The 24196-nt window shown below is 40.5% G+C and overlaps 2 protein-coding genes across 6 annotated transcripts in view; both read left to right on the top strand.

Annotated features, from left to right (window-relative positions):
* The window catches only part of kaznb (kazrin, periplakin interacting protein b), an 87867-nt gene extending 74260 nt beyond the window's left edge, over positions 1-13607 (top strand). For 3 of the 5 annotated variants that reach the window (XM_050039242.1, XM_050039245.1, XM_050039243.1), the window contains exons 3-8: positions 2944-3135; positions 5873-6009; positions 7735-7905; positions 9735-9915; positions 10080-10213; positions 11966-13607. In XM_050039242.1, the coding sequence (XP_049895199.1) occupies positions 2944-3135; positions 5873-6009; positions 7735-7905; positions 9735-9915; positions 10080-10213; positions 11966-12136 (986 nt within the window). In that variant the 3' untranslated portion in view covers positions 12137-13607. Of the gene's footprint in view, positions 1-2943; positions 3136-5872; positions 6010-7734; positions 7906-9734; positions 9916-10079; positions 10242-11965 lie in introns of all 5 variants that reach the window. The other 2 variants (XM_050039246.1, XM_050039244.1) reach the window with 2 other exon arrangements.
* Positions 13608-13829: 222 nt separating this feature from the next.
* On the top strand, positions 13830-19098 carry LOC126386718 (kazrin-A-like). The gene is made up of 7 exons (XM_050039262.1): positions 13830-14850; positions 14952-15070; positions 16621-16852; positions 17119-17220; positions 17583-17749; positions 18163-18259; positions 18942-19098. Exons 1-7 carry the CDS (start codon positions 14749-14751, stop codon positions 19095-19097), a joined length of 975 nt encoding a protein of 324 aa, XP_049895219.1. The 5' UTR covers positions 13830-14748; the 3' UTR covers position 19098.
* Positions 19099-24196: the final 5098 nt, after the last annotated feature.

The following is a 24196-nucleotide window of genomic DNA, read 5'->3' as shown; positions in this document are numbered from 1 at the left end:
GTGTGATGATATGTGATACTAAGCTAACAAAATACTCATTGATTCTGAGTGAAAAAAGGGAAAAGGCTCATCATCTGTTGGCTCATTTGAGAATGACTGCAAGTTAGAAAATCTCTGCTGTACACAACTGCTGTGCCCGCTAACAGGAGCAGATCAACCTCCACATCACAGAGAGAGCAGCTGATAATTTAAACAGCCTGTTTAAAGTTGAAGATTAAGCCGAACGCTACAAAGCACCGAAAAAATGCACACTTCTGTCCAGTGGCATCAAACGCAGCAGCTGGGCTCCCCACGACAAATATAGGAGAGCCTGTAGGTAAACAGATGAATAAGCGGATTTAAGCTGCAAGAAGGCCGTGAACGATTGCTCTCTCAGGGAAACAAACTCTTTCTGTCACATGCAGCACAGAGCTGCCCGCTGTGTTTCCATAGTCCTGAGTCGACAGAGACCGATGGACTGTCCCTTCCTCTCTTATCGGAGCTGCTGCAGCCCCACGAGGTCTGGCTGCAGGCCTGCAGAGACCTTCCCTCTTTTTCTCTCTGAGTCACACGCACACACATGCGCGCACACAAACACACATGCACACTTGCTCTTGAATTTTGCATAATTTTACATGGAGTCTTATAGGGATCTGCATACAATTAAGGATACTTTCCTTTTTTTTTTTTTTTGTCTTTTTTAACTTGTTATATTTTTCAGCCATGCGAACAGCCTGCCTCTGGGGATGTTTTTCTTTTGATCCACTGGTTACACCACATTGGTCCAGACTGAAATATCTCAATAACTACTGGATGGATTGCCATGAAATCTTGTGCAGACATTCATAGTCCCCAGAGGTGAAGCCTATTGATTGTGGGGATCTCTGGACTTTCCTCTAGTTCTATTATTAGGTCAACATTTGTAATTCAGAGTGAAATATCACAACAAAAGTTGGATGAATTAGACAATGTACGGGCAGCACGGTGATGGAGTGGTTAGCATTGTTGCCACACAGCAAGAGGGTTCCTGGTTCGGACTCGGGGTAGGGAAACCCTTCTGTGTGGAGTTTGCATGTTCTCCCTGTGTCAACATGGGTTTTCTCTCTACTCAGACTTCCTCCCACAGTCCAAAGACCTGCAGGCTAAGTTAATTGGTGGCTCTAATTAGTGGCTCTTTCTGTGAATGTAATTGTGAATGGTTGTCTGTCTCTATGTATCATCCCTGTGATAGTCTGTCGACCTGTCCGGGGTGTACCTTGCCTCTCGCCCAGTGTCAGCTTGAATAGGCTCAAGCCCTTCCACGCCCCCAAAAGGATAAGCCGTTACAGAAAATGAATAAATTAGTGAATTAATACCCTCTGGACAAGTATTACATTTAATAAACTACAACTGCTAAATATTAAAAACAAATACTGGACCTCAAGTTTTATCCAAATGTTAGCTGTTCTTCAAAGCTCCAGTGTGAAGGATTTAGTGGCATCTAGAAGTGAGGATGTACTGAAACTTCTCCCGTTTGCAAAGGGTGTCGGAGGATTATGATGGCACACTTGAAAACATGAATGGCCCTGCCTAGAGTCAGTGTTTGATTTGTCTGTTCTGGGCTACTATACTGTAGAACAACATGGTACACTCCGTAGCAGAGATCCTGCTCCTTATGTAGATATAAACTGCTCATTCTAAGATAACAAAAAGACAAAGATTCTTAATTTCACATGATTCTAACTTAGTTATGAATATTACAAACCATTTCTGCCAATATAGATGACCCTAAATCTTAAACACTGGACCTCTATAATAACAGAGAATCACAGTACAGCATCCAGCGATGCTAGCTTGACTGTAGACCCTTGTTATATGTCTGTTTTTTAAATTAATTGATTAGTTGGTTTGTCTCTAAAATGCCGAATGCAGTGGAAAATGCTAATCACAAGTTTCCAGATCTGCCTCGTTTTGTCCGAAAAACAATCCCAGCTTAAAGATATTGCATTTACATACATGAAGATAAGCAAATCTACATATTTGACAAGCTGATGAATCACTTCGATTATTGGTAATCATTAAAATAGTTCATTTTCTACCTATCCACTAATTGATTAATTAACCGATCTTTCATGCATTATCCAAGCAGCTACTTTTCTTTCCTGTGCTCGTCCATCTTGTATGGTTTCTAGGTATCATAAAGGTTTTTACTGTTGAATTACAAATGTATCATTGAGTTTTCACAGTATAGGTGAATGTTTTGGCTGCTTGTGTCATTTATCTCTGTTCTCATGAAAGGTATCCATTTTTCTGCACCAAACCTTCTGCCCTGATGTGTGCAGTATAAATCATTATGATATATAGTTCCTCTGTTGCTTTACATCCCTTGCTGGACTCAAATTCAAACTATGAAAGCCCTCTTCTAATCTATTTGATCTTCTCTGTGCTGTTGCTCAGCAAAACGTGTCCACTAGCTCCTGTCCATTAGTTTCTTTGTGTCCTCTCCTTAGTTTCCTGCTCTTGTTTGTTTGCCTGGTTTCCCCTGAGGGTTGGGAGGCATTTCGCAGTGGATGGAAAACAGAGCAGTGAGGAGCATGGCTGAAGCGTGTGACGCTGATATTTTATTAAGTCTTATCAGACTGCTGTCTGTCACTTACCCACAACCCTCGTAGTCGTGAGTCTGTCACTCACCATTTATCTGAATGCCTTAAACCCCCGTGGCCACAGCTGAGGGGGAGCTGTGAGTCTTGAGGGGGTTTGATGTGTTGATTTGAGCGTACATTTTATGATGTGCTGCATAATCACACCCCCTCTCTATAATTCTAGGTGTTTAATACGACTTCATTTCCTGCTCCTACTCTCCCTTGGTCTTTCTTCTGCTTCTCTCTTCTAATTTCATATTCTCAATCTGTACCGTCAGGTTCCTCATTCCTCCTCTGCATACTCTAAATTCTCAAACTCTACCTCCTTCTCTTTCTCCCTCAGTATTGTTGCGTGAGGAGGTGGCCCAGCTTCAGGAGGAGGTCCATCTGCTGAGGCAAATGAAGGACATGTTGAGCAAGGACCTAGAGGAGACCCAGGGAGGCTGCTCCGCCAATGTGCTCTCAGCCACCGAGCTCCGTGTGCAGCTGGGTGACAAGGAGCAGGAACTGGACCGTGCCAAGGAGGCCTTACAAGGTCAGGAGCCGACACAGGCATCTCACCGTCTCACCTAATCCACCAGAGTCCCTTCTTTCCAACAGAATATACAGCAAATACAGCTGTCCAAGCTTTGGGTTGGACGGTTCACCCTTTTTGAGTTGCAGCAAGCCAGAGTGTGTCGTAACTGCATGAAATCTACTTTGCCTCGCCAAAGAAAATAACAAAATAGCCGTGATATATTTTCATGTCATGCTAGACATTTCCCACATAGGACTGCAAGACACCACTATACATTAATCATCAAAACAAGACTTCCTTTAAAACCAGAAGGAAAAGACATGAGTTCACATTATATGTACTACTATATACTGTAAATCACACATGTTTATGTGCAGACTTTCAAATAAATTCTATGCTGAGTAGGAAAAGAAAGAAAATAATTGCTACAAGCCTTAAGTTTGTCCTGGTGAAAGATTTTATTCCTTATCTTCCAGGTTTTTTCCCAAGTAACTGGCTAAGTAAAGTGTTTTATATTAAATTCTATACATTCTCGCAGTTGCTTACCCTTGATATCAACGATGCCATACATTTAGATGCAAATATACAATACAATACAGAACAACAGAACTGTATTTATCCTGAAGGACATTCTTGTGCCAGAGAATGCTTCAAATTACAGTAACATTAGAACAGTAACCACAATTTTAACGATTCACAACCAGTAACAACAAGACAATCAGTGGGTTCCCCGGGCCCGGGTCACTCACTGGGCCCGGTTTTATCACAATAGAGCATTAAATATCTGGCAAAATATACAAGTATACAAGATAGTAGTGTTTTCTAGGAGCAAAAGGAAAACCCAGTGCCTAATAGAGTAACAATAGGAGTATGGTACGAACAAGAGTTACTAAAAATGGACTAAAATGGTGGAAATATGTCCATTATATTCCCCCTTATGTCCCACTCCTCCTTCAGGCAAACTTTCTCCTTGTTTTTCTGCATTCTGAGAGTATTGACTGTTTTGAAATATCTAATTTGAACCAACATAAGTTGATTTAGTTCATTAGAATGTTCTTTGATTTATGCACAACAAACAAAACTTAATCATTCAATGGATATTAACAGAATTTTAATAAATGTAATACTAACATATTTCTGTTTTGCAAATCAAACATATGCTGCAGTTGATTTTCTCAATGCATGTGAACAGCCAACTCAGTTTTTGTGCACTATCCATGTTTTAAAACTGTATTTTGGTTTTATCTTATTCAAGAAAATATCGCTTGGCTCCCAGAGGAAAAGCACAATAGAAAACAAAAGCTCATTTTCAGATGGCTGCAAACCTGCTTTTCTTCTTCCAGACTGACATAACTTCCAGTTTCAACACTGAGCAGAAAAATATCAGTGGCTTATATGAGCACATAATAGATATTTGCTTCAAAAATAGCTTAAATAAAACATAACCCTCTGTATTCCATCATCCTAATTGTGCGCAGTCCATAGGACATTAGCCTTCTGGGCTTTACTCTCAGTGCCAATCAGAAGATGATACTGCTGGGATATGTCTTTCAAATTAATTTCAGGGTTCATTTCTCTCCTAATTTTGTTGCGTATGTGCCAAAGTTATGAAATGTGTGCACACAAATTGCAACAGTCTGCAATCCAGAGAGGATTCTGATGTTTATTGTTTAAATCTTATTGTTTTTCTGAGGGTAGACCAAAGATACTGTTTATGTGCATGTGTTTCGACATCGTTCAGAAATGGGTGTCGCCTCTGGTGAACGGCCAAGTAGACTCTGGGATCACCTCATTTTAATTAACATCCATCAATCATGTGATAGAAGCTTCACTCTGAAATATTAATGTGGTATCGATGTAGACTGGAATGCGACGCTGATTGTGTATTATTGGATTGTTTTCATTTCTTGTTTTAAAACTACTCTGACCGTAACGCAGCCCAGCAGTTCCCAGCAGATCTTTGGAAGGAGGATGAAAAAAAGTCGCTCCTGCATTAAGGATAACTGCTTGCAACAACAACAAGAGGGAAACCCGTAAAAAACATTCCTGGATTTAGTTTAGTCTAACACTATTGCTGTGGATGATTCTCTCCCCTGCTCTGAGTTGCAGGTGGTGAACGCAAGCTCATAAACTGTATTGTGTAACTGCTGCAAAACAGGTTTGAATGTTGAGTGGATGAGTGTAAAATATGAAGCGGCTGAACGTTGTCAGGAGGAATGCCTCCTCAATGACACGTGTGTGCAGTTATGAAAAGTACAGGTTCCACTCTTGCCTCTCCGTTGAGCACAAACTCTCAAGAAAGCATTGTTGTTATTTTTGCTTGCAAAGAGCCCCACCAGTTGCATCATGGCTGTTGAGTTTTCTCTGCAAGCGAATCAAGCTGAAAGAAATCAGATCCAATTGGTTTTCTCCAGGATGAGCCAACACAGTCTCCACACGCCAGCCGAAACAGTTCAATGTATGAATGAATAAGTGCTACTGTGCCACTTATCTTTAAGGATGATTACATCATTTGCTCAACAAGAAAAAAAAAAACAAACACCAGCTGCTGCCCCTCATTAACAAAAGGCACAGTGTCACCCAGTGGCTCCCTGCTGCAATTGCAAGGCTTTATGTCTGATTCAGAGGAAGCCAAATCTCACTAGCATATATTTGTTTTACTCACTTTGACAGTAGAAGTGGCAGTTAAAATGCTCCTTGGTTTACACATGTATGTGCTGTTCAGTGGGTGAACATGTTTGTTTGTTTGTTGTAGCTATGAAAGCTGACCGTAAGCGTCTAAAAGTGGAGAAGGCAGACTTGGTGAGTCAGATGCAGCAGCTGTACGCAACACTGGAGAGCAGAGAAGAGCAGCTGCGGGAATTCATACGCAACTACGATCAACACCGAAAGGTAACACTGACCCAGCATATTTGTCAATATTAACTTATTGTAGATGCATCTTTATGGATGTATATGTATATGAGCAACTGTAAGATATCACTTAGTGTGGTGACACTTTACTTAACCCTTAACAATTTACTTCAATATAACTCCTCCTGTGGTCCCCCATAAGTGGAGGCTGCTGTGTAAATAGATGATGAATGCAGGGGTGCCACCAAGGGGTGGCCGGGGGAGGCAGGGGAGGCCACAGCCACCGACATACAATCACCAGCCCCACCTAACGATGTATATACTACATCAGCTGACTTCCTCCTTTGCTCCTGTCACATTAGGGAACACATCCTGCAACGCATATGTCATGATCTTAGACTCCTGGCTTACAAATACAAGGGTTATATCAAGCGACAACCTCCAGAGTTGAAAAATGAATCCAACACTAAAAGTGCGAAAAACTGCTGTTCCTCGAATGCTCACTTGAGGCTGGCTCCAAGAGCATGTCCCCATAGTCCCTCATGTTAAAATGGTCAACTTTACAGCAGAAATAAACATGTTTACAGCCTGGCACAAAAAAAAACAGTTTTGGTCTCTTTAGCTAACTGCCCCGTTCATGACAACTGTACAGGAGGTGAACTTTTTCTATAACTCACCTGTTTGCATTTAATTAAGGCTTTAAGTTGCACGTAATTAATGGCAGGCTGCATTGACAGATAGGCTGTCTGCAGATAGCGTCCTCGGCTTCTCAGTCAGATCCACCCCTCACTCCTCCACACCGCTAGCCTCTCTCCTAGATATGGTAACTTCTGGCTCCAAAAAACTAAAATGGCAACAGCCGAAATGCCAAACTTGAGGCTTCGAAACCAGGCCCGCAGGAAGTGCATCTGGCTTTGAAACCAACTTTTGTGGTGGTCAAACAGTAGAATTACAATTTCTGAGTTTGTCACGTGATGCCATTGGGCAAAATTTTGAGTGCCACAGCCCCTACAAAATGATTTGTTCCACTATCAGGATTTAATTCATTCAGTCCAATAACATTTGGAAGATCTAGAGCCACAAGAGTAAATTATTTTATCTCCATTAAAGTTTGCAGAACACTTTGCGGGCTCAGCTGGCAGAAGTCTCTAGTGTGCTTGCTCTACGGGCCCAGTGACGCAAAAGCAGTGCAAATCATCTGGGTAATTTCATACCGTGAAAATAGAGCTTTTTTCTGGCTTCATGCACCACTGAGCAACTTTCATAGGAATGAACAGGGTCCCTCCTTCAGTGCTGTATTCAGGTCTCCTAATACATTCATGCTCAAAAGGGGAGTCCACAAACTAATGGGTGATGTCACGGTAGCATCCATAAATATGCAAATTACAGTGCACTACTTTTCATTGGTCTAAGTTCCAACAGCGAATAGAAACTGCCCAATTTAACGGACACCTATCATAAATGTATTTATTCATTTGTTCATGTGATGTGGAAAAAAGGACGTCGGCCAATGTATAATTGAGTTTTTTTTAAGCCGCGAAATATTGACATTGTAATGCCATCATCAAAAAACATAGTCTCATAGTGTCATCATGAATCCACACTTTTAAAGAATCCAAGTTTTGAAAAAGGTTATAACACAGAATGTAGCTCTGATACGCTTCTTGACTCAAATGTCGAGCTCCATTGATCGTTCAAAGTGAGCTTGGCGAGGATTAACCATGTCTGTGTGTGTGTGTGTGTGTGTGTGTGTGTGTTCTTCAGGAGAGTGAGGATGCAGTGAAAGCCCTGGCAAAGGAGAAGGACATGCTAGAGAGGGAGAAGTGGGATCTGAGGAGGCAGACCAAAGAAGCCACAGAACAGGCCAACTTGCTGCGTTCTCAGATGGACATGAAGGAGAACAGGGTCAAAGAACTGGAGGCTGAGCTCACCATGGTGAGTCACCCCGCACATAAACAGTCACAACCCTGCTGAACTAATAACTAGAGCACAATAGTGTCACCTTAGCATCATTATCTTGTGTTTACGGCACAAATGCAAACAGGGTGTGGGTTTGCAATCCCATCGCTGTATTCATATCAGTTCAAACACACGCGGTAAGCTGCTCCGCTATACATCCTCATCCCTTCCCTCTCTCAAAGCATTAATTCTTCACTCCGGGCTGAGGAAGATATTTGTGCCTTTTTTTTTTTCTGTGTTGCTGTGTCGGTGCCTCGGAGGTACAGTTGTCAGTCTGTGTCATTAATCTCTCTCCTCCCTCGGCGAGTCACAACCACCCACAGATCCTCGCATCAAGCTGCATCACAGATCAGATTTGTTGGTACATCAGTGCCAGAGCTGCATCGCTGTCAAGAAACCAAGCCACAAAATAAAATCTTCTCTTCTCTGTTATAAAATCTGATTGTTTCCAACTGTTTCCTAAAACACTAAAAGTCTTCTCAGAGGCTTCCACTAATGAACTCCCGTAGAAAAGAATCAACTATGTAGAGTTGTGACACAGAAATGGGCAGTTTTTAATGCGCTGTGTGGAATATTCCCTGTTGGCCAACTTCAAAGGGTAGAGCTGCTGATATTAAATATTTATTTCTGTTGTCAACAATCCTATGAAAAGACCAAAACCAATAATGTGTTACTCTGTTTCTCAGTATTTTCTGAATTCCCTAACCTGCTGTGGCACTCAGCCTCAAGACAATCATTCCAGGGTGCCCATTAGCTCCCCTGGTAGAGCAGGCACCCAGTGTGCAAAGACTCTGTCTTTGCTTAAGCAGCCGCAGGTTCAATTCCAACCCACAGCCCTTTGCTGCATGTCGTCCCTTCTCTCTCCCCCTTTCATGCTAATAAACTGTCCTATCAAAAATAAAGTATGTTTTTAACAACTATGACATGTTTGCGAGTCACTTGCAGTCCATTCAGAATGGACCTGCGACCCACTTTTGGACCGCGACCCACCAGTTGGGAAGCACTGCTCTATTTACAGATGCCAGACGGTGAATGTGGGGTTGACTCAAATTAAACTACACTGCAAATAATGAACCATGTGCAACCGCATGTTTTTTTTAATAGTTTTTGGACAACAATGGAGCTCTTTGGCACAGAGGAACAAGACGTATCAGGCTTTGGCTGCACAAACAGGACTTACAAGGATCAAATCATTGTTGGTTTGGGTCTTTTCATGAGATTTGTTGACTATAAGAAAACATAGAACGCTGCCAGTTTATCCTTTAGCTATCAAGATCCCATATTTAGTTGTGTAGTGTGACTGTTGTGTACAAGTGTGTGTAGGTCCGCACGTTTCCATGCATGCATACAGTACTTATGTGAGTTTATGTAAGACGAGACATGTTTATTTATACAGCACATTTCAAGTGTTTTACGTAATGCATAGGAGAAATGAAGACATACAGAGCTAGAAGGGCAATTGGAGAGTGCCGACCTCCGCCAAGATCAAATGCCATATTGTGCAATGTTGACGAAAGTGTAAAATAATTTATGTATCCGCCCTGTGATTTTGATCCACTTCAAGATTTAATGGGTTCTTCCCTGGCCCATGCTACATCACTTCCACTAGCTTTCATGAAAATGAGGCCAGTAGTGTTTCCTTCATCCTGCTGACAGACAAACAAACAAGTCACAAAATATGAAAAACACAAATTAAAAGCATAGAAATTCATTTTGAATCAATTTAAACCGCATGTGTATCTTTGACAGTGTATTTGTTTCATTTTTAGTTTATGCTCAATTTCTGTTTCTTGTCTGTTTCCCAGGCGAAGCAGTCTCTGGCCACTTTGACAAAAGACGTACCGAAGCGGCACTCACTGGCCATGCCCACAGAGCCCGTGGTGAACGGCAGTCAGGAGTGGGTGATGCAGGCTGACCTGCCGCTCACTGCCGCCATCCGTCAGAGCCAACAGACCCTCTACCACGGACACACCACGGACAGACAGGGTGAGCCCTCCCATCTGCTCTGCCTCTCAGTCTCTGTGCTGCTTGGTGTTGCTCTTACTGACTAAACATACTAACAGAGGGTTTCCTAAAGGTTTCTCATACTAACTGGGTATTTTTCAACTTGTGTGAATATATGTGTGTGTACGTATGCGCGGCACATCCAGCTGTGGTCAGGATCAGCCCCTGCCACTCTCGCCAGCCCTCTGTCATCTCCGACGCCTCGGCAGCAGATGGAGACCGCTCGTCCACGCCCAGCGACATCAACTCACCTCGTCACCGGACCCACTCCCTCTGCAATGTAAGAGCTGCCTGGCCCCCTCGACCAAGTAATCACACCTCCACACTTTTCTATAAGTACCTCCCTCCTCTTTGTCTTCTCCTGTTTGTGTCTGTTCCTCTGTTCTGTCGGCCTGATGGGTGTCAGCCTGCCTGCTTGGTGGTGGTGATGGTGGTGATGTTATTTTGTACAGAACTCACTTTAAAGCAATAGTCTGACATTTTGGGAAATACTTTTATTTGCTGTCTTACTGAGGAAAAAGCAGTCAGGTAGCTTAGCATACAGAAGCTTACATAAGTGAGAAAAACTGAAGGGTACAACCAAGTTTTGGTGTTGTTCTTCGCCAGGTATAGTGACTTCCTGGAGTCTTGCTGCCACTGTGAGATCACTAGGCAACCAGCTGCGGCTCCAAGAAGTTACTGTGCCAGGACAGGAAGTAGAATATAACCCTGTAAAGTCACAAAATGTTTCTTTGACACTTTGCCTTTGGTACAGATCAAATAAACAAGCTATAACATGTAAATCAGTGATGCTGAGATACACATTTTTTCTGTTTCCATTGTGAAAAGTTGTGAACGATACCAATAAAACCATCCCCATTTTTCACCCCTCTGTTGGGGTACCTAGCACACTGATCCTGTACTAAAAGGTGGAGCTAGGGGCTAGGTACACTTTTGTAGGAGTTATTTTTGGTTCTAAAGGTACTGTACCAAAGGTTTTTGGTGGAAACGGGGCCTAAGTATTATGAATGGATTATGAAATAACTCCTACAAAAGTGTAACTAGCCCCTAGCTCCATCTTTTAGTACAGGATCAGTGTGCTAGGTACGCCAACAGAGGGGTGATGAAAAATGGGGATGGTTTTATTCTCAATTATGGGATCAATAAAGGTGTATCTTATCTGAATGGGCCTGCCAAGTACCGTTCTAGGGCCCCCAGGATCTAAATCAGATTTTTTTTTTGCTCATTTGTGACTCCAATCAGTACTTTTTATTTCATACTAGTGCTAACAGCTCTAATCCTATCGAACCTGGTCATTGTAATTGTGATTTGGGCCACTTGCATATGCGGTCCTCAGTCAGATACAGGTCTGAACAGTCAGAATTCATGTAACTTTTACATCACTCTAGACGGGTTACGCAATGTGCGAATAACCTGCCCACTGTTGCCAGCCGATACAACCCTACTCCGACTCCTACACGCTTTCTCAAGAAGGTGGCTCGCCTCGTCTTTCCATTAGCGTCTTGTGGAGAGGCACTGACAGATGCAGTTAAAAGTAGCCCTTGACATCCTGAAATTTTTGATGAAAGCTGCTTCCGTGAAACTATTCACATCTTGATCCCAGCAATTCCGACTCCAACACCACATACACACACACCTCTGTAAAGAGGCAGCAGACATTGCTTCACAAAAAGCCATAATTAAAAATCTTTCTCTTCATCTGCTCACAAATTCCCTGGCTTCCACTGCACATCACCTTATAATGAAACCGTAAACGTCGACTTCAATGGCCTCCATGTTTACTTCTGTACAACCGCGTGTGCATGTGACATCTTAGCTATTGTTCTTTTGCACATGTGGGTCAGTTTAGCATCGTGACTGACCCACACTGATAGTTGCTTCATATTTACATAAGACTATCAATCTTCTTCTCGTCTAACTCTTTTTAAGAAAGCGAATAAGCGTATTTCCCAAACTGTCAAACTATTGCTTTAACTCAGCTGTATGAGAGGGCAAACCCAAGCTTCCTTTCTGTCTCCTCTGCCCCGTTCAGTCCATGGAGGACCTGGAGGACCAGAAGCGTAAGAAGAAGAAGGAGAAGATGACTCTGGGATCCCTGTCCCGGGTGTTCGCACGAGGCAAGCAGCGCAAGTCACTGGACCCTGGCCTGTTTGATGGTACAGCCACACCTGATTATTACATAGAGGAGGATGCCGACTGGTGATGCTGAGTGTGTGAGGGTGTGTGTGCGCGCGCGTGTGTGTGTGTTAAATTTGTGTGGATATCCACCTGGCTTTAACTGTGTGTAAAGAATGTTTTGTGTGTGGGTTTGTCTGGGGAGGGGGTAAATTTTAAAGAGAAAAGCCTAAAAGAGACTGCTATCCCCATAAATGTACAGTATATTACCCTTAAATTGTATGTTTGTAAATTAGATATATATTTATAGATGTACATGTATGCATATGTATATATGTTTACATGCATATAAATATATACATGGGGTTATTATTATGTGTAGACATGTTTATGCTGTATTATCTTCCAAATGTCTTAATGTTTTACGTTTTTTTTATAACTGGAGACTTGAAGGACTGCTGTTCATATGTAAATAGGAGTTATTGTGAAACTAGTGTTTTTACTGTAAATGTCATTTGGCTTTTGTTACTTTACAGTTGCTTTTATCATGCTTTGCAACATTGACTTCTAAGTTTCTTCTTATTCCCAGTCTTACTCGGCCCATTTCTTATTATGAAAGAGGAGATATTACCTGATTGGCTTAAAAAGAAATTGATCTCTTGGAGTTTAATTGGCCAAAAACAGTGATTTGTTTGAGAGGTATGGCCATTATGGTTATTTTATAAATGCTGCCACACAGTATTTTAACACATCACAATGTGGGCAGCGGGGAGTTTTTTCATGATGGCCTCCTCATACATTTTATGTTTTACAAAAATCACATTATCAGTTACTGTAATTAACGACTGGCCAACAAGGTTTTTAGAGTCAGTCTTCCTTATAATGTAATTGCACAGACCTGAATACACAAACAAAAGATTAACAGTGATGCATATTCAGGCACGCCTCTCGTCTGCTGTCGTAACCATGTGCGAGTGCCAAAGGTTAAACACTCATCCCTAGAAAATCTGCGTATCATTCTGTCACTGTTAGCACTAGCCTCCTAACATTGTTTCTGTCTGACTCATTTCTGACTGAGCGCTACCTAACACGTGCCAATATGAGACGAAGGAATGTGCATTTAACACCTGCATGCTCCCTCTGTGTTGCTTTGATTAGATGTCCATTCATTGCCAATCAAATTAATAATCTCCACAGTTCCTGTGTTGCTCCTGTGTTACCTTTTCCCTTTTACCAAGTTATCTTTCCTTGCATTATGAATGCATGGTCCCTTTTATTTTTTATTTTTTTGCTGTCTTTTGTTTTGTGTAGAATCCCTCCTCATTTCTTGCAAATGTGGCTCTAATAATTCTATGTTAAATGCTTTGTAATTTAGGAGATGTTGCATAAAAGAGTAAATCTATTGAAGTATTTTATTTAAAAAGGAAAAAAAATGACAAAGAAGAGTTAACTTCAAATATTTATCTGCTGCAGCTGTCGCAGCCAGATGTTGAGGAGGTTTTAGCATTTTCAAAAATGAATTATAATTGAAATGAAATCTTATTTTAAAAATAAAACTAGTAACTGAATACATCCTATGTGGCAGTTTTCTGTTCCATGAGTAATCTCGTTCTTGTGTCCCAGTCTAACGTGTCTCTCCCTCTCCTCCTGCCATTTCTAATGGCAACTCTCTCCTGCCAGTGAGTAACTCCTCATCTGTGATTACCAGCTGTCTGTTTTTGCACTCTGGGGATTATTCATATCACTCAGGTCCATTGGACAAATTCAAGTTTGTGTCTTTTTTTTTTTCTCCTTTTTTTGAAACTCTTTTGAAAAAGAGATGGTGGACTTTGCATGCAGCGTTTTTGTCAGCATGTGGAGACGAATCAGGTAAACACGCAGAGTTCATCCTGGATTTGTTGGTTCAGTATGAATCAGTGTTTTCCTGTTGTTGAGATAGGAGGTTAATGGGCAGGAGCATGATGTCTTATGAATAATCCCTGTGTCTCTAATACATTACCCTAATGGTCTTAAGTCCCCTCATAATCATCAGATAGTTACTTAAGTATTTTAACAACTGTACTAAACACAGTACTGTAGTTTTAGAACTCACCGGACTACTACACTCTCATGAAAGAAATAAATGGGTTGTAAAGCTCCTGAATTTACAGTTTAGATGCACTCAACTGTGTAATTTTTTCCCCACATGAAGTACTGTTAATCCAAAGACACAGGACACGTAGCCCCAGTGAGTTATTCTGGCTCCATCTAGTGGCCATGTGGTTCAATTTCATAACATTTTATGATAATATTGGACCAAAGAAAGGTTTGAAACTACTTTTCAACCAGCTGACTGATAACTCTTCCTTGATTGATATTACTAAACACAAGAAGAAGCTAGAAAGGAATATTTTTGTTGTTGACATATAAAAAATTCTGATAACTTTGTGTAGCATCCAGTGTGTTGCTCTGTATCCTTTCACACTGATGTCTCAGGTGTATTTTCCATGCAAACACCCTCTGATTTTAATGTCAACCTTTCTCCAGATGAGTCACTTTCTTTGATTTCCACATCCCTCTGACCCTGAACCCCCCCTGTATGCCACACCATAACTTCTCCTGACCAATCCAGACTCTGACAGCCTCACACAGCAGAGCCTGTCTGATGGAGAGGAGCAGCTGGACCGCCTCCAGCAGGCGGAGCTCACTCGAAACACATGCATGTCGCTGTGGAGGGCAGGTGCAGTCCAGGCCTGGCTGGAGGTTGTCATGGGAATGCCCATGTACACCCGAGCCTGCTCTGAAAACGTCAAAAGTGGGAAGGTACACTCTTGGTATACAAGTGGCTGTTTGTTTGCTGTGTGCGAGAGACTGGGGTGTGATGCTGTTGTTGTTTGATAAAGAAGTGGATTTCTGTTCTTTAGGTGCTGCTGGGCCTGACGGATGAGGATTTGGAGCTGGGTCTGGGTATCAGTAACCCCATTCATCGCAGGAAACTGAGACTGGCCATTGAGGATTACAGGAGAGCTGAAGGGGACCAAGGGTGAGCAGCTGCTAACAAATCACTGAAGAAATTTTTAATTGTTTCTTTAATATTACTGAGAGTAGACAAAGTACATTTACTCAAGTGCCGTAATTAAATACAAATGTGAGGCACTTGTATTGAGTATTTCACATTTCATGCTGCCTAATCATTCGACTCCAGGGAAATATTGTACTTTTTTAAAATCCACTATATTTATTTGATAGCTTTACTATGCAAATGAAGATTTAAAGTCCCCCTTCACTCAAAAATGTATTTTTCTTATGTTTATTTCCCTAAAATGTCTGAACTTGAATATCTCGCTGTGCAAAGTATTTCACTAGAGAGGTGTTTTTACATTCCTCTACTGAAAGGGGCGATGTCTGTGCACTTCCCTAAAATCTGATATTCCAACGTACAGCAGGCACGCTAGATTAGGTGTGTCACAAATTCGAAAGCCAACTACTGTCTAATGCAGGAAACACATATCGACAGGGAAACAGTACAAACAATTATTCCATCCCCATTCAAGTAAATGGAGTGCGAAACTGGAAGTTAGTTGGCTTGGCTGTAGGAAGTGTCTAGTGCACCTGCTAATGGGCCCCACAATGCAGAAGTAGTACAGATCATCTGGGTAATTTCAAACACGACAGTTAAACATTTTTGGCTTCATGCAAAACTAAGCAGCTTTCATAGGAATGAACGGGGCCCCGCCTCCAATGCTGTATCCTGTTTTCTTTATACATCCATTGTACAGAGAGCAGAGTGTGCTGTAGTGTAGTGAAAGTTTTGACAGAACACATGGTAGAGTTTTTGGATGTAAACCAAACCCTGGAGCTTACTAAAACTCTCATCATGGCAGATATTACACGCACCATTTCACAGTGTCAGCCACTGCCAGTTACAAGCTTAGCGAACAAGCTAAGAAACAAAATACAAATTAAAGACGCTCACTGGTAAATGAACTTGCACTTGTAAAGCGCCTTGCTAGTCTTCTGACCACTCAAAGCACTTACACTACACTACATGTCACATTCACCCATTCACACACTGATACAGTATACAAGGCTGCAACCTACCATTTTGATACACCTGCTAGTCTCCGATTTTGGTACATGTTCACAACAGACTCCTCATCTGGGTCTGGGTCAGACTGAGGCTCAAACATGTATGGTTGCATCTCTTCCTCTAACACTAACGATAGCTATCTTGGTGAACACTGCTCCTTCACCGGTCAGCCTGAGTAGGTATAGCTGTAGTTGGAGCAAATACTTGACCCGCCCACCAGCTACAGGATTTAGGATTACAGGCTACAGGACTACAGGATTAGCCCCCTTTGCTCCTTGGTCCAGAGGGAGATGCCCTGAGGAAAAAGTTAAGTTAGCAATAAGCTAAATATGAAGTGTAAAGGAGAGGTGGTTAAGGTAAGGCTTAGGGTTAGAGCAGAGAGCAGAGAGTGACACCTAGCACAATTAGGTAGTTAGGTATTTTCACTCTGGCTTCTTTTACTTCAGTAAAGAATCTGGAAATTTCTAGCACTGCTGATTGGTGGTGTCTAATCATTTTTTTAGACTATCGAAAGCATCTGAGATGGACCATCACTGGGTGTCAACATCATGGCTGAGTGACGTGGGATTGCCTCAATACTCGCAGACCTTCCAGAGTAATCTAGTGGACGGGCGAGTGCTGAACTCTCTGAGCCGCAGAGACCTGGAGAGATTCCTCAACATCAGCGACCAGTTCCACCAGACCAGTCTCCTCCTGGCAATCCAGATCCTGCAGATACTCAGTTTTGATAAAGAGGTGAGATCATAGATCACAGTTTACATGAGGTTAAATGACAAGGTACTGATGTTTGTTCCTCAGCCACTGCATAAAGTTTTACTCAGCTACTCTCACAAAATGGCATGTGATTTCCATTATCATCCACCATAGCTAGAGGCACACAGGAGCTCTTGGAGGTGCATTATCTCAGCAGGCCCTCGTCCTTCCCTGACCTCTCTCTGTGTTTTCATCGCCCCCTGCCACATGAGAGCTGGCACAGTTATCTGTGTGTTGTGCTTTTGCAGGCCCTGCAGGCACGGCGGGCAAAATGTGAGCACCAGGACTGGGATCCCATTGTTTGGACATGTCACAGAGTAATGAAGTGGATCAGAGACATAGACCTCAAGGTGGGTGGGAGGTCAGTGACGGTATTCCCCTTTGCTTTGGAGATTCAGGGCAGATTGCAACCGGATACCACCTACTTGTTTCTAGGACTCCCTCAAAAATAATGATAGCTCTGTTGTTGTTGCTTCGCCACTACTGAAAGACAAAGGAAAAACACCTCAGGAGATACCATACAAGTTTTTTTTCTCAATTTTCTGTGAGTAATATCTTCCCAGCCTTCAGACATCTTATTTTGACATGTTTATTTTTTTAAAGGCTTGGGCCATCACTGTGGTTTGCTATTGAATTTGACATTTGTACCAATATGACTTTTGGCACTACTGTAGATAAAGTCTGAAGTCTGCCAATGTGTTGTGCTCTTCAGGAATTCGCAGACAACCTTCAGGGTAAAGGGATTCATGGAGCTGTGATGGCTCTGGACCCGTCCTTTGACACAGACGCCATGGCCAAAGCCCTGGGGATCCCCAGCAACAAACACATGCTGCATCGGCACCTGTATGAAGAGATGAAATCACTCGCTATCCCTCACAGGTGAATGAAAACACTTCAACTCTTGTTACATACTTTTTGATGTCTTCAAAATGGGAGTTCACAAACCAGTGGTCGATGTCATGTCACAGTAGCTACATCCATGAAGTCGTTGCCTCAGCAATGCATAAATTTGGGGGCCAAAGCTTCTGAAAGGGTTGTGATTGGGAGGCGTGTCTTTGTTTAGACGTTGAGTTCAAATATCAACAATCTTTCCCCAGAATCACTGACTCCATCTTTAATGCAACAAATGATTTTACTCTATGATATGATAATATATCCTCTCCAGCTTATTTTGCCTTTGAAATATGACCATGTTCCTGTGAATGCTGTGGAAATATATGTGATTATCTCAGAGTTAAACTTTAACATGACGCGCATAAATGAATATGTCTTGCAATGCCTCGTATTCACAGCAACGCAGAGCAGGGCAATGAGGTCATCGGCTCCTCTTCGCCTGTGGCTGTTAACCGCTTTGCTGAGGAGAGGGTGTCGATCAGAAGATCAGGAAAGGTAGCCTTTCATCTCACACTCACGTCATGTAATTGGAAGATTATCATCTATGAATATGTATTTGTGACATGTGCAGCAGTTACACATGTTGCAGAACATACTTATACCAACATCGTGAGATTTAAATTGTAAATTGTGTTTTTTTACATAAAGTTATACATATTATTACATATATGTCAGTCTAACATCCCTGGCTTGATTCTGGCCAGCACCTTTATAGCATACCCTCCTCTCCCCCCTAATGTCTTATCTGTTTTTGTGTAAATGGGTGTTGACGGGGGACGTGACACAAAGAGTGATTAGAAGTGTCAGATAGTTAGAAAAATTTAATTTGGTGGATGTTTTAGAAAGGTGACACTGTTCCGAAATCAGTTTGGCTGTTGCAGCACGATGTTACAATTTGGATATAAAAATAAGTCTTGTGATTTAGGTGTACATTAAATAGTGTCACTCAAAAACACGTTTCATCAACAGCGTGTGGAGGAAAATACAGCTTTAACTGTATTTTTCCATCTACAGTAGTGAGTAGTGCTGCAATCGGTAGCTTTTGTTGGACAATTTCACTTCAGTGCCAGCTTGTTATATTTGACCAAAGTAGTATTTTTTTATTTTTTTAAAGGGTCAATGTCTTATTTTGAGCAAGAAGCTCCAAATTCGCTTTTATGCCTTTTCATCTCTCCAGAGTCCGCTGAGGTTACGTGCAAACAGCCAGGAGCGAGGTCTGGGCTTCCATGGCAGCTGTGGCTCTCTGCCCAGAGAGGCCCGAGTTCAGGCTGTTCCCCGAGCCAAAGGCAGCCCGATGCACACCTTCAAGAGTGTCGAAATCACCAATGTCTGAACCAACCTCAGCCATCGAGTTCGCCCATGTTGTTGCTATTGTTTACATGCTTATTGTATTATAGTTGTTTACTACTGAGAGTGATCTGCACTCAACATCACTGGACTTTAAAGTCTTCAAGGGATGTACCACTTCATAATTCATATATACCATTTTTGGCCAATATAAGAATAAGACATACTCTGTGCAGAAACAAAGATCATTTTTGACCTGATGGAGATGTTGTTGTAAATATAATGAAGAGGGAGAAGATTTTGTTTTTTCAACTTAATGTCCAAATGAGTTTTATATTATGAGTTAGAATGAGTAAGAATTACCTACAAAAAAATCTGAACTCAGTGTTGTTCTCCTTCGATGCCTTATATGAAACAGGTCTCACAACACTGTTGTTTACTTTTTCAAATGTTTCAAACATGACAGTTGAAGTTTTTTGTTGTTGCACATGTCAGTAAATGAATAATTATCCTTGAAGAGATATTTCTGATTTTTTGAAGTGGGGTTTTATGGGGTACTTAAACATAAACAGTGTATTAAATGCAGTAGATATCAGTCAGCACACACCCAGTTTGGAGAAGCAGACTGGAGTCTGACATGGAAGCTATGCCATGTACTGCTGTGGAGGGGTCAGCAACAAAACCTAGGGTGTGTTCTGAATCGCATACGTTCTCTATTTACTTTTAGTAGGTACTGCAGCTGCCCTTAAAATGTACGTACTGTTGCATGCAGTATGCACACATACTACTTTCCTTATAACATAACGCCATGAACTTTGACCCTCTTGCTTTTATATCCATTAACTTGGAGATAAAACAATCGGCACTCACCAAATTCGCCAGAGACGGAGATCAACCCGGAGAGATCTGCTGTTGTTACTTTGCAATGTATGTAGTTTAACTTAAACTTTAAAAAGTTATAACTACACAGATTGTAAATTTGAAAATAATATATTTGTGACAGTGAAATCACACTTGCAGTTCTCTGTCATTATTATTTTTCTAGTTATGTCCTATTGTTGTTTCAGAATCAGAATCAGAATCAGAAATACTTTATTGATCCCCGAGGGGAAATTATTTATGTTACAGGTGCTCCTTGCAAGGGAGGAAAGATACGTGAAAATATAAGAAATTTAAACAATAGTATTTACAAATATATAGTTAAATAAACAGGAATTATTAACAAACATAAACGTAAATAAATAAATATATATATATATTTGTAATATTTATAATTATTTTGTTCACTTAATCAATTAATATTCCTGTTAATACTGTTCGACTGGTCATCAGTGACTTGAATGCACTGTCAGCCGTCATTGCGACTTCTGACAACTGTCAAACAGCTGTGAATGTGTTGATAAGCTGTCATCTGTTTGCGGCTCAGTCGATGTGACGTATTGTCCGCTGTGCAGAGGATTGTGGGTCAGCATAGCCAAAAAAGCATGCTGTCCTGCATTCTGCCAACTCGGACTGGATGTAGTAGAACATCCTGGTATTTTTGACATACTGCATTTGACATACTATGTATTGGGACATACTAAATCTTTTTCTGACATACTGTATAGTATGGTTCAATGGATATTGGAACGCACAGGTATTTTAGCCACCTAAAATGAGTCCCACCTATAAAACATTAACATCAGTTTAAGTGCATGTTATATTTAGAATAGAAGAGTAGAGCAGTTGGCAACAGGAAAATGTAGCTGTTCTGTCGCTCTCTTCAAAACCAGACTCCATTCAGAAAAACAGTAATTTAGCTTTGCTGAACACAGGAGCTGCTGGTTTACCGCCGCCTCAAACAGTTATTTTGTTTGTGTTATTGTGTGAATTAGGTGTTTAAAACGGTTAGTTTGGATTCACCGAATTCACACAATAACACAAACTAACTAACTGATCGAGGCAGCAATACACCAACAGCTGTTGTATACATTGAGCTAAAAATACTGCTTTTGTTAATGGAGTCTGGTTAAAAGGAAAAGCGGTGAAAATATTCTTAATACAGCATACACTTCAGCTGATCATGATCTTTTTAGGTGGCACTTTGTTTAGGTGGCTAAAATAGGTTTAGTGCTGACCTCCATCCACAGCAGTGCATTGCTTAGCTTCTGTATCAGACTGGAGTCTGCTTCTCCAAACTGGAGGCATGCTGACTGACCTCTATTCTATGTAATACACTGACTATGGGTAAGTAAATTATACAGTCCCACTTAAAAGAATCTGAACTATCTCTGTAATGTAAAGGGAAAAATCCATTATAACATGCTTTCACTGTAGAGATACATATCAGCTGTTTATCTTCTGAGGTGACTGTGTCATGTCAGCCGCTCTACATACATGACTGAGATGTTGTTTCTGGCTCCTCTGACACTTTCCTGGTCCATCCAAATGTGTCATCACAATTAATATTATAATAACTGTAATGGACATGATTTAAAACAATATTAAATATTACATTTGGAGGATTTTGGGGTGACATACAACATACAACTTTTATTACGCAGCACACAAGACAATCTTTAATATGAATTCTGTACTTTTCAAAACTTATAAAAACCCATCTTCTCATTAGTGTCACATAATGTAGTCATGTAAGGAAAGAACTGAAGTTGTTTGGTTTTCATTTGAATGTGAACGTTTAGAGAATTTAATTAACAAAAATCATCCCATGTAGCTGATATGAAGATACAACGTACAACTGAATGTTTGCAAGTGTTCATGTGTAAAATTCAGCAAATGATCTCCACATGTTTATACTGTATACACACTAAAAAAAGGCAATACTGTTACTCATACTATGAACTAAATGGAGAGAATGTAATGGTATGTTTTGTACCGTTTAATCATGTTTTATAACTCACAGTTGTATAAAGTTTGTTTCTGAGCATGAAAACACATGTATGAAATGTCACAGGGCCACACTGTGTGCAGCCGAACAAGCGCCCGAGGTCAATCCAAATAGTAGAAAACAGGTTTGTCTGCTGTGTTCTGGGCGTCTCCTTCAGTCACCCAAAGGCACAGTTGTTAAAGCGGGAAGATTAGACCAGTTCAAACCTGTATGGAAACAGGAGGAAGGTGGTGTTTGCTTTTGATGCCAGTGTTAATATGACATTTGCAGTCTCTCTTCACTCAGCTGTCAGAGCTTTTCATGTTACATTAAAGGTGGAATTATTGTCAACTTATATACAGCATGGGCCTGTTTTTATTTTGCAAGACAAGTGCTTTAAAATCTCTGTTTCAGCATTGACTGAGGAAGTTATTCTATGAAGATTTTGGAGAGATATGGGAATTTTAGTGCACAGTGGTGTGCAGATTTATGATGTTTCAAAAATGCTGCATTAGCTTGTTGTTTGTTACAGGTTTTTGCATTGAAGAATGCATCAAAAATCCTGTTTGCATTTTCCCAGTTTAAATGATTTTTCAACCTTTAAATGAGTCTGACATAGTCACATCTCTCCCAGTACAGCCATATTGAGGATAACTTTAAACAAGATTAAAAGAAAAAAAAAGTGCAAATAAACTTGTTGTATAGTGTTACCCAGGATAATCAGGCCATGATTAAATGTTAAACAACCACAAACTCATTTTTGTCTCATCTGCGAGCCTGTGAGCAGAGCAGGTGCGGGTTAAGGGCCTTGTGGGCGCCCTCATGGGTGGTAATGAGGGATCAATCAGATTTATCCTCATCAAACCAGGAAGCTTCAGGGTCTCTGACCTTTAGGCCACCACTGCCTCTATAGTGATGCTGTTGCCTGATATCAGACACAAGGTAGGCCTCTGCTAAGTGACAACAAGGCTTCACATTTTCAAAGTCAAGTCCACCCAGTTTGGTTCTGGAGCTTTCGACTGTATGACAAGTTCTTCTTCAGTAGATGGAGTTTGCTCTGGTGTACAGTATGCTCTGAGCATTTTAAGGATTTCTTGTTCATGTTGCCTTAAAGCTTGTAGATTGAAGTGGGAAAAATAAATTTCTGTGACAAATGAGCAACTTTGTTTGCTGAGGAAGGTTATGTGACACGATCAAAAGCTTCACAAGAGCTACCGAGTGGAACTCATAGTGAGATTGTTTTCGTCAGCTGTATTTACGATTTTATGATGTTTGTGATAACATAATGTCACACTATAAAGAATATGAGTCAAATACTTCAGACCACAACATGTCAGAATTATTGGTTTCCTCTTCTACACGTCACAGTCAAAGATACTGTTGAAAAGATTACCTTTATTTTGATTTAATTTGATCAGAATCAAAGCTTTAATGGCTTTCTGTTTTTTTCCCGTTGCTCTCAATGTACTTACAAAGAAACAGACATAACAGCTATGATTAAGGACATCAAAACAACAATAAAAGTATTAGTATTAGTATTAGTATTAGTATTATACTTTTTGCTTCTCAGTTGTGAGGATTTACTCAATTTCTTTGTCATATATTATAGGAAACGTATTTTCTATATTAATTTATTTATTTTCTATCAAGCAATTTGATGGTGTTCCCTTGAGCTCTGGAAAATAATTTAAAAATTAAAAATTATTTGAATAAATGTATTTGACATTTTATTCTTAAATAAATAAATAATAATAATGATATAAGAAGAAGAAGAATTTTATTATTATTATTATTACTATTATTATTATTATTATTATTATTATTGTCAGATTGGTCATGAAAACAGTTAAAAATGTCTACCTAAAATATTCAAGAGACCAAGGGGACATCATCAAATTGTTTGACAGAAAATAAGTAAGTAAATAGATAGATAGATAGATAAATGAATAATCATTAATCTATAATATATGACAAAGAAATGGAGCAAATCCTCACACTTGAGAAGCTGAAAGTATGTTAAGTATAATTCAGAGATTCTGAAATAAATGTATTTAAAATTCAAATGTATGTACATTTATTGAAATTACTTTAAAAAAAAATTAAAATAAAACTGTTAAAGAAATTATTATTCAGTCCCCCTTATATTGGCCATGTTAAACCATTTTAATCGTACTTTACTTTAATATGTTTATTCAATTTCAATGATCTTTATTGATCTGTTTCCGGGTGTGTCCTTGTCCCACTGATGTGTCCCCAGAGGAAGTTCACCTGGGCGGCAC

This window comes from Epinephelus moara, chromosome 24 (assembly GCF_006386435.1).
Source record: "Epinephelus moara isolate mb chromosome 24, YSFRI_EMoa_1.0, whole genome shotgun sequence".
Classification (NCBI taxonomy): Eukaryota; Metazoa; Chordata; class Actinopteri; order Perciformes; family Serranidae; genus Epinephelus; species Epinephelus moara.
The sequence above is the reverse complement of the archived record's forward strand: the minus strand, read 5'-3'. Positions and strand labels throughout refer to the sequence as shown.

Excerpts from the sequence above, each read along its gene's own strand:
- LOC126386718 (XM_050039262.1), top strand. The coding sequence starts at position 14,749 with ATGTCGCTGTGGAGGGCAGGTGCAGTCCAGGCCTGGCTGGAGGTTGTC. Across the intron at positions 14,851-14,951 it reads AAAACGTCAAAAGTGGGAAG|GTGCTGCTGGGCCTGACGGA; the intron begins GTACACTCTTGG and ends TCTGTTCTTTAG. Across the intron at positions 16,853-17,118 it reads TACTCAGTTTTGATAAAGAG|GCCCTGCAGGCACGGCGGGC; the intron begins GTGAGATCATAG and ends GTGCTTTTGCAG.